Source organism: Fusarium falciforme, chromosome 4 (assembly GCF_026873545.1).
Source record: "Fusarium falciforme chromosome 4, complete sequence".
Lineage (NCBI taxonomy): Eukaryota > Fungi > Ascomycota > Sordariomycetes > Hypocreales > Nectriaceae > Fusarium > Fusarium falciforme.
Genome location: NC_070547.1, coordinates 915934 through 926564, shown reverse-complemented (window position 1 = coordinate 926564; position 10631 = coordinate 915934). Strand labels below are relative to the sequence as shown.

Sequence of the window (10631 nt, the reverse complement as noted above, 5' to 3'; positions counted from 1 at the left end):
CGGAATCAAAGGCGGAGGGAGATGAGGTTTTGTTCGACCTTGAGTCTAGAAGGTAACCGCCATAATACAGGTAGTGTATGTAATATGGAGTATTGTTGAGGTGGGTTGAGATGGGATGAATGTGAGAGGAGGGAGAAGGATAAGGGGGGACAACTCTCGTGTAAATACTTTTCAGAAAGAAGGATGAGTAAGGCAGAGGCTGCGTAATGGCTTTTCATGTCAAGCAGGGATACGATTTTGCTTGGGCATCTACCTTACGTTGCGTATAAACCATATGGCAAACAAAGACGTGCTTCGTCCATGACACGCAACTATTATCGTGTATGCTCTGGAATCATGAAATATCACCAGGGAAACTAGAAAAGCAAGCAATCTTGACACCCATTTTGTCATGTAGAGCAATTATTTGATCAAGCTCAGCACGGTTGTGTGTTGTCTCTTCTGAAGATCAGATGCCCAAAGACGTCCAGCAACCAGCACTCACCCGAAACCATCCGCTTCAGCGTCGCCCATCTACTCATACGTATCATCTCCCGCCATGCTTCCTCCTTCCTCGGCAGCCATCCGCTCTGAAACTGCCCGAATAGAAACGTCCAGGAACTCAAGCCAGATTTCCATGCGCCCAGGTTCGCATCTTCTAGAATTCATCCGTCATAGCTACCCTGGGCTCTCGTCCCAATCGAACAAGAGCCTGAGTGAAGCACTCGAGTAATCTGCGTCTTGGAGCATTCCTGGTTCATGTGTGGGGGTGATTGCATGATGGGCTGAGGTACGAGGCTTCCTTCAGCCTCAACAACCCCTGAACGGTTGAAACTCAAAATGACGAGTGAGCACGGCCTGACACGTTTAATAGGATTCGCACTCTTGAACTGGCTGCATACGTAAGGATAGATCAGTCAAATTAGTCCAAGGTCAGCTACTATATACCCTCTCTACCTCTATCTAGAGCTCGTCCTTAGTATGTGTCTCCGCCTCTAGCTTCCGGCTCTTGGTATTCTTCTCCTCAGCGCCCTTGCGTCGCTGATCCAGTGCTGCAATCTCATCATCGTAGACGGTCCACTCGGGGACCTGTCTTCTCGCTCGGTCGAGCTTGGGCTCCTTGGTCTGCGGGTTGTTGCACAGGTCGATAGTGCGGGCCGAGGCGAGACTCTCATCGCTGCACCACGTCTCGCACCAGAGCCACTCCTGCGGAAGGCTATGGATGGGGATGGTAAACTGCATATTGTTGGGCAGGTCCTGGTCCAGGTTGGACAAGCTGTTGGGGTCGGCCGAGAGGGTATGGTACTGCTGTCTGAGACGGTCTCCAGCCGCGAGCTGGCGGAAGCGGTGCAGATCAACGACATAGAGGGCCGATATGTGATAGGGGAGGCCACGGAGGTAGTTTGCCCAGTAGCCCTGCTTCCAGAACCGGAATCCCTCCATCTCTGTGCGCGAGTCGCACATGGGCGTGAACCCGTACGGCGCACCCTTGAGGTCGTGGTTCACAAGGTCAATCATGTCGGTGCGGACGATTTGGTCCGCATCCACGAAGATTACCTTGTCGAGTGACAGCGGGAACAGCACGTCGAGGAAGAGGATCTTGTAGCCCCAGATCTCACGCTGCTTCTCCTTTTGCTGACGAAGCCAGTGAGGCCACTTGTATGTCACCATCTCGTACTTGAACCCATACTCGGCTGCCATGTGTGGGATAAAGTCCTTGAACGATGGCGAGAGGAACTGCTCAATGAACCAGAACTTGACAGTGTGCTTGGTGTTGCGCATGACAGAAACCATCATGATGTTGAGCATACGCTCGTAGAGATGGCCACTGGCGACACTGAAGATGTTGATCTCGGCGTGTTCTTGTGCCGAAATCTCCTTGTGCGTCTTGGATGCACCAAGGAGACTCTCGGCGAACTTGAGGCCCTTTGCAACAATGCCCTTGTCTTCATCATCAGTTGTTGCGAGAACGTCGGCTTCTCCCATGCCTGGCTTTCGTTCCAGTCGCGGGTACAGTGTGGTACCCTTAAAGTCCATGAGCGCAACCTCGGTGCCTTCATCTCCGGGGACAGCAGAGTAGCCCTGGGCGCCGACACTCTCAATGGTGAAGATGTCGGCACTGCGGCCCTCCTTGAGCTGAATGTTATAGTAACCAGGGTTCGCCTTGAATTGGAAGTATCCAAGGTTGGCCATAATGATGGTATCGGTGACGAGGGGGTCCTTTTCCGTTGCCAAGACCAACTGAGCGCCACGGGGCGCGCCTCGCTTGCCATCCCTGGAGTGACCCTCAATGAGGATATTCTCCAGCTCATATGTCGCGTCTACGTCGGCCTTGACGGAGCTGAGCTTGATGTTGTCGAGATCGTGAACGGAGGCCTTGGGAGCCACAAGCCAAGCTGGGGGGACATCCATGCCGGCTGTCAGAAGAGCCTCCGAGGGGAGGCCCTTGAAAACAGCCTTAGGACCCTCAACGTGACCATCCTTATCAAAAGAGGGGGCTGAGTTGAGGACATAACGGAAGAAACGCTTGATGGGGAGCTCTGATACAACCTCCTTCGGGTTGATGATCAGCCTCAGGTACACACCATCCAGCTCAGATAGGACCTTCAGGATCGGAGCCCACTTTTGGCCTTGCTCACTCGTGGGGTTCAGGAGACCGGCAATATGGATGCTGGCAGTCTCTGGGTTGCCAATCTCGATTGCGGTATGTGTCGAGTTCCACGTGCTATAGAGCGTGGTTCGAACAGACGGAGCAGATTCAAAGATGCCCTCTGGGAGATCAGAGATGGTGGAGAGTGCAGTGATGGATGTGAGCTTTGCCGCAGCGATAGGGTCTGACAGCTTGTCGGCGAAACCGAGGTCCTCGATGGCAGCATAAACGGGGAGGATTCTATTTCGCTGCTCAAAGTCAAGGAGCTGCTGCAAGTCGTCTTCCTTGAACAAGACGTTGGCTGGCAGAGGGCCAACGACGCGGCCGTTGAGAAGCAGGGCCTTTGTTCCTGGCAAGATCTTGGCAGTGGAAAGGAAGTCAGCCAGCGCGTTGCCGAATCCATCATCTTCGCCTGTCCATGACGCCTCAAGAATGGTTTTGAGTTCATCCTTGCTCTCGGTCTCGGCAAGTTTCGCCGCATTGGTCTTGAATGCACCGTTGACAACGTGTGCGTCAGCGGGCGATGAAGGGTTATGAACAAGTTCAAGTCGAATTCCCGGGTTGGCACGCTTGAACTGAAGGGCAGAAACAAGAAGATCTTGACCATCTTCCGTGTTGAGGTCAGTGACAACAGTCAGAACAGCCCACGTCTCCTTTGTCGACTCGGCATTGGCCTCGAGAACAGCAACCTTGCTGAACAGGTCAGCATGATCAGTGTAGAGCTTGTTGACATCGAGAACACGGAGAGATTTGTCATCATCGGGGAAGATGTAAGTGTTTCTCTTGGTGAGCGCCTTGCCCAAGAAGACACCGGGAACCCAGCTCTCCTCGTCGATCTCCCCAAGGTAGACGGCCTTCTGGATGACCTGCGTGTCTTCGGTCAGCCGCTGGCCCATCGCCTGCACCCAGTTCTTTTCACGAGGAATAGCCAAGCCGTCGACGAAGACGGGGCGCACCGTCGTGTCTGCGTTGAGTCGACTGGCCCAGGCCTGCGCTGCCTTGATCTTCTGTGTATAAGATTCGGCCTCAAGAACCTCATCCAAAGTCATCTTGGCAGTTTCGGGCAGTGGCTCGCGTCCCTCAATGGCCTTGGCAAAGGCCTTCTTGTCCACACCAGTCTTGGAACCCTCCTCGCACTCCGAGAGATATGCGACCAGAGACTCGAGACCGTACGTTTCCATCAAGTGATAGGCAATCTTGCCTGCTGCAACAGCAGCAGGTGTGGATGTCAGGGGAGCAATACCAAAGCGGATGGTGAGACCGCGTTGCATGAACTGTGCCAGCTGGCCAAATGCCCTCACATCCTGAAGATTGGTAAAATCGACAGGCGCAATGATGTGGAAGAGGTTGAGAGCCACTTGGGGAAGCTGGCCGGGATAAGTGCGTCGAAGAAGCTAAAGCATGATGAGAGACATTCCTCGCTAGGGGATGTTATACATACCGCCTTCAGTTCCCTCGGGAGCTCCGCGTATTGACTATCCTTCTCAAGATCGTTGAGCCAAATAAAGACCTTGCCATCTTCGCTTCTATCTGTCCAATCGAATCTGGTGGGTTCATCATCTGCTTTGGCGTTGGCGATCTCCGAGTGTCCAAGCAACGAAACAGCTTGCTGGCCGTTGAAGCCAAGTGCGCGAACACCATTGATCAGCTTGCGCTCGCGTCGGATCATATCGATAAGGTTGAACGGTTCAATTTGGCGCTCAATGAGTTGAACTCCGTTCATCCACAGGAAGTTGATGCCGGTGGGAACGCCGGCTGCAACATTCTTCTGCTGCTCCTCTTTAAACTCCTTCGAAACCTCGTGGGCGATGATCGACCTGGAAAACTTGGGGAAGTCCTGTGTCGCCTTAACCAAGGTTTCGAACGGATTTTCGCTCTTCAGAATGAACGAGGCAGTCTTCAAGCCCAAGGATGCCAGCTCCGACGTCGAAAGGGGCTTCAGATCAGCAACTTCCTCCTCTTCGTCAAGAACTACATCAGTAGCGACGGACTTCTGAGTGGCATCTTTACCGGCTTCACGATCGTCAATAACAATGTAGTCGGTTCTCTTCAAGGCCAGTTCGACACCATAGCCACTGACAGGAAGAGGGCTGCTCTGAGCGGTACTCCGATGGTATCGAAGTCGATAGGAGATGTCTCCTTGCTTGGCAGCCTTTGAAAGAGCTTCGTGAAAGGGGCCGAATGATTCAGACGTAGGGTCAGCATAGAGAACAGCGTCTTTGCCAATGCCTAGTACTCGATCAAAGGGCAACACATTGGTTTGCCTAGATCACATTAGAACCCGAGGAGAACGGAGCTCGCAGGCATATCACTCACTTGGATGACAGGCCACTCTCTGCCGCAACATCAAGCGTTGGCGAGCAATACTTCTTGTTGTCGACCAGAGCCCAGCTCTGGCACTTGTCGTCGACATCCTCCTTTGTCGTAGGGTCGACAGCAGTTGAGTAGTATTGGTAATGCGCTTCGATTCGCGGCGCCGCAGATCGCAGGGAGAGAGCTAGCTTGAAGGTCGACAGAGCATCGGGGCTGGCAATATGGCCGTCTTGCTGTAGAACCTCGAGGAACTTATCGTAGAGCTCTGCGTCTGAGCTTGCTGATGCGAAATGGCCACTGGCGATCTTGTCAAGGAGTGGAAAGTACGAAGTCGAGTTTTCTCCGGCAGCCGTCTCCCTACAGTCTGTTAGCACTGCGACACAATGTGGTATGATCTGGATGCTTTGCATACAGAAGTTCAAGTAGATATGGCCCACGTGGAAAGGCAGCGTTCATGCCCACGTTGACAGCTGGAGATGCAGTCGTTAGAGAGGCCATGAGGGCCATCGCAAGCCCCCATGGCAGTTGAGAAAGGCGCAGCATGACTAGAACTGTCTCGGGCAGCGCATATGGTCGTCTTTGTTGGATCTACGCGAAGCTCGGAGCTTTGAGGCTCGCGATGGAGGGGCAAAGGACAGCTCTCAAGAGCTACCTCTATGGCAGACGTGGCGATTTCAAGAAATGATGCTGCAATCCTCAAAGACACAAGTTCAATAAATGATTCGGCTTTCTAAGCCTTCTCCGACTGCAGCAGGCTTTCAATTGCCCTGCAATGACAGCTCATTCATCGAGAATCAAGCTGACCTTCGGTTGTCAAGTGTCGTTGGATCTGGACAGCGTCACCAAAAGCAAGAGCTGCCCCAACTAGGCTTAGCGAGGTGCCCCGTCATGATGTGGCGCCCGGGCCTGTGGCTGTGACAGGCCCCAGTGGCTTCTGGGCGTCGTACTGTATCGGTATCGTGTCCCCTGCATTTGGCATGCCAGAACGTGAAGAGAGTTCCCCAACTCCTCTGAAGTATTATCAATAAATTTCTAGAAAATGGCATAAAGTAATCTCATTACTCAAGCCACTTTTATTCATTCTTATTATACTCTATTATCTTTAGGGGAGAATTAGACGATAGGTTTATCCTTGACCCGAGTGTCTGGCTTCAGGGGTCGGTGTCAAGCCACATTCAGGGAGCTTAACGAGCGGAACAATGGATGTTGCGGGTGGGTTTAGCCTCCCCAGCCATGAATGGCAGCCCACACTTTGGGACACGATTGCTTAAGCCTCCTAGGTAGGAGATCCCTCCACGGCCAGCATTCAACCACCACTATCCCTCCCTTTTCCCTCCTCACAACCTCCCCCTTCTCCACGCTCTGCTGGCCAGCTCGCTCCGACGATTGCGATCTAGCGACAAGCAAGCTGAGCAACTGCCTCCACCGACCGCTTCTTGGGCCCGTATTGTTCCACCCCTTAATGCTTGAAGCTGCGGCTTCACCTCCCCGCCAAGATGCAGTCCTCCCCGGGAATGTTGACCAAGGTATGAATGCGCGGCCATGATGTGTCCCGGTCCAAATTGGCTAATTGTATTCGTTGCGCAGTTTGAGTCCAAGTCCTCTCGAGCAAAGGGCATTGCCTTCCACCCCAAGAGGTCAGTCGTTGACCGTCGCTGAACCGCATCGCAACCTCCAAGCTGACAAGTCACCATCAGACCATGGATCCTCGTGTCGCTACACTCTTCCACTATCCAGCTCTGGGATTACCGAATGGGAACATTGATTGATCGCTTCGAGGAACACGATGGCCCTGTCCGAGGTGTCGATTTCCACAAGACCCAACCGCTCTTCGTCTCAGGCGGTGACGACTACAAGATCAAGGTCTGGTCCTACCAGACCAGGCGCTGCCTGTTCACCCTCAACGGCCATCTTGACTATGTCCGAACCGTCTTCTTCCACCACGAGCTTCCCTGGATTCTGTCAGCCTCGGATGACCAGACCATTCGGATATGGAACTGGCAGAACCGTTCATTGAGTAGGTTGCGTTGGCGCTCTGCCAAATGTTCTGAAATGCTGATGTGTCCATAGTCTGCACCATGACTGGCCACAACCACTATGCCATGTGCGCCCAGTTCCACCCCAAGGAAGACCTCGTCGTCTCGGCCTCTCTCGATCAGTCCGTCCGTGTTTGGGACATCTCCGGCCTCCGAAAGAAGCACTCTGCCCCCACTTCGATGTCCTTTGAAGACCAGATGGCGCGCGCCAACCAGAACCAGACCGACATGTTTGGCAACACCGACGCCGTTGTCAAGTTCGTCCTCGAGGGCCACGACCGAGGTGTCAACTGGGTCGCCTTCCATCCCACAATGCCCCTCATTGTGAGTGCTGGCGACGACCGTCTAGTCAAGCTCTGGCGCATGAGCGAGACCAAGGCTTGGGAGGTTGATACATGCCGAGGGCATTTCCAGAACGCTTCTGGATGTCTTTTCCACCCTCACCAGGACCTGATTCTGTCTGCTGGTGAGGATAAGACGATTCGCGTATGGGATCTCAACAAGCGAACTGCCGTCCAGTCGTTCAAGCGAGAGAACGACCGCTTCTGGGTCATTGCTGCTCACCCCGAGATTAACCTCTTTGCTGCGGGCCACGACAATGGTGTCATGGTCTTCAAGCTGGAGCGTGAGCGCCCTGCCTCTGCTGTTCACCAGAACCAGCTGTTCTACGTCACCAAGGAGAAGCATGTCAAGTCCTACGATTTCCAGAAGAACATTGAGAGCCCTACCCTCCTGTCGCTCAAGAAGCTCGGTAGCGCCTGGGTTGCGCCCCGCACGCTGTCCTACAACCCTGCGGAGCGATCTATCCTTGTCACCTCCCCCGCCGATGGAGGCTCTTATGAGCTGGTGAACCTCCCCAAGGATGGCTCGGGCGCTATCGAGCCAGCCGAGTCCAAGCGTGGCGCTGGCAACTCGGCCATCTTCGTGGCTCGCAACCGATTCGCCGTGCTCAACTCGGCCAACCAGACCATCGATATCAAGGACCTCTCCAACAACACGACCCGATCCTTCAAGCCTCCCGTTGGTACCACTGACATCTACTTTGGAGGTACCGGCAATCTGCTGATCATCACCCCGACCGCCGTCCACCTCTACGATATCCAGCAGAAGAAGAGCACCGGTGAGCTTGCCGTCAACGGTGTCAAGTATGTTGTGTGGTCCAACGATGGCCTCTACGCCGCTCTCCTGAGCAAGCACAATGTCACCATTGTTACCAAGACTCTCGAGCAGGTCAGCACCCTCCACGAGACGATTCGTATCAAGAGCGCCACCTGGGACGATGCTGGTGTCCTCCTCTACTCGACTCTCAACCACGTCAAGTACACCCTCCTGAACGGCGACAACGGTATTGTCCGAACCCTCGACCAGACCGTCTACCTGGTCAAGGTCAAGGGCCGCAACGTTTACTGCCTTGACCGAGCCGCCAAGCCCCGTATCCTACAGATCGACCCTACCGAGTACCGATTCAAGCTGGCCCTTGTGAAGCGAAACTACGAGGAGATGCTTCACATTATCCGAAATTCCAGCCTTGTGGGACAGTCCATCATTTCATATCTTCAGAAGAAGGGCTACCCCGAGATCGCTCTGCAGTTCGTCCAGGACCCTACTACGCGATTCGACCTTGCCATTGAGTGCGGCAACCTTGACGTGGCTGTTGAGATGGCTAAGGAGCTTGACAAGCCCAAGTTCTGGACTCGCCTTAGCACCGAGGCCCTGGCACATGGCAACCACCAGGTCGTCGAGATGTGCTACCAGAAGCTGAAGCAGTTCGACAAGCTTTCCTTCCTGTACCTCGCTACTGGTGACCACTCTAAGCTTGCTCGAATGGCCAAGATTGCTGAGCACCGTGGTGACTTTACCTCGCGCTTCCAGAACGCCGTTTATCTCGGCGAGGTTGAGGATCGCATTCAGATGTTCAAGGAGATTGACCTCTGTAAGTATAAGCTAACTACCTATCTTTCATCTCACTAACTGTGTATTAGACCCTCTTGCGTACATGACTGCCAAGTCTAACGGCCTTGAGGAGGAGTGCCAGGCCATCCTGGAGGCCACTGGTCTGACTGAGGAAGACCTCACCATGCCCACTCTCGGTGCTCCCCTGTCCACTCCCAAGCCTGTTGTGCCCACCTTCAAGGCCAACTGGCCCACCAAGGCTACTTCGCAATCCTTCTTTGAGAAGGCTCTTCTCGGGCAGGTTGAGGGTCTTTCACTTGAGGATGAGCCTGCTGCTGCCACCGGAGGCTTCGAGGACGCCCTGGAGGACGATTCTGCTGCCAAGCGCAACGTCTCCTTGATCGATGATGACGATGAGGATGCTGCCGGCTGGGATATGGGTGACGATGATGTTCCTGAGGTTGACAGCGACTTCGTCAATGTTGAGAGTGCTGATGCTGGCGGCGCTGCCAGCAGTGAGGCTGACCTTTGGGCACGAAACTCGCCCCTGGCTGTGGATCACATTGCCGGTGGTTCGTTCGAGACGGCTATGCAGCTCCTGAACCGACAGGTCGGCGCTGTCGACTTTGCACCACTCAAGCCGCGATTCCTTGAGGTCTACTCGGCCTCTAGGACCTTCCTCCCGGCTTCCCAGGGCCTGCCACCCCTGGTGAACTATGTCCGCCGAACTCTGGATGAGACCGACCCCAGAAGGGTTCTGCCTATTATCCCTCGGGATTTGGAGCACCTTGCCTCCAACGACCTGCAGGCGGGCTACGACTCAATGAAGTCCAACAGGCTGGATGCTGGTGTCAACATTTTCAGAGGTATCCTGCACTCCATCCTGGTCAACGCTGTTTCGAGCGAGGACGAGGTGGCTGAGGCTAAGAAGCTCATTGCTTCGGCGAGCGAGTACGCTGTTGCTATGGACATCGAGCTCTCGAGGAGACAACTGGGCTCCGCTGAGGTCGTAGCCAGTGACCCCGAGAAGCTTCAGAGAAGCCTTGAGCTGTCGGCATACTTCACGATCCCCAAGATCGAGGTGCCTCATCGACAGCTTGCCCTGCTTAGCGCCATGCAACTGGCCATGCGCAACAGGAACTACAACTCTGCCCTGAGCTTTGCTAACCGCATCATTGCTAACGGTGGTGCCAGCAAGATTGTGGAGAACGTAAGTTGTCACTGCCCCTATTTAATCTGTCCCAGTTGCTAACACCCTAAATAGGCCAGGAGAGCTAAGGCTCAGTGCGAGCGCAACCCTCATGATGCTGTTGAGATCGAGTTTGATCAGTTCGCTGAGTTTGACGTGTGCGCGGCCAGCCACACTCCCATCTACAGCGGTACAGCATTCGAGGAGTGTGCTTTTGACGGCTCCAAGTACCACACCCAGTACAAGGGCACCGTTTGCCGAGTGTGCCAGGTTTGCGAGATTGGCAAGCATGGCAGCGGCTTGAAGCTATTCGCTTAAGCCTTTAAAGAGTAGAAGATTTAATGACTGGAGCGCAAAGTTGGGACATGGAGTTTCGAGTCAACGATGCACAAAAGAAGCCAGGTGGACCGAAAGGGAACGTCTATGGTTTTCAAAAATGGCTGGACTTGGACGATAGGTTGGTAGAACGATGGCATAGGAGTCATGTCGTGTCTTTATAGCTGCAACTTAGCCTGAATTCATGCGAGACGTACACAATTCGATAGAAGAATGACGTATGGAGACCTCATGA

At 54.0% G+C, this 10631-nt stretch overlaps 2 protein-coding genes across 2 annotated transcripts; one reads left to right on the top strand and one right to left on the bottom strand.

The window, feature by feature from the left end:
• Positions 1–942: 942 nt before the first annotated feature.
• On the bottom strand, positions 943–5485 carry NCS54_00505700 (Hypothetical protein; the record flags this gene model as incomplete). The annotated part of the gene is made up of 4 exons (XM_053150573.1): positions 943–4023; positions 4071–4893; positions 4946–5299; positions 5355–5485. The coding sequence occupies 4 exons, from the start codon at positions 5483–5485 to the stop codon at positions 943–945; spliced, it is 4389 nt and encodes a 1462-aa protein (XP_053006548.1).
• A 953-nt stretch (positions 5486–6438) lies between these two features.
• On the top strand, positions 6439–10378 carry NCS54_00505600 (Coatomer subunit alpha; the record flags this gene model as incomplete). Its single annotated transcript, XM_053150572.1, has 6 exons — positions 6439–6468; positions 6530–6579; positions 6640–6959; positions 7013–8911; positions 8961–10081; positions 10136–10378. 6 exons carry the CDS (start codon positions 6439–6441, stop codon positions 10376–10378), a joined length of 3663 nt encoding a protein of 1220 aa, XP_053006547.1.
• Between the last annotated feature and the right edge of the window lie 253 nt (positions 10379–10631).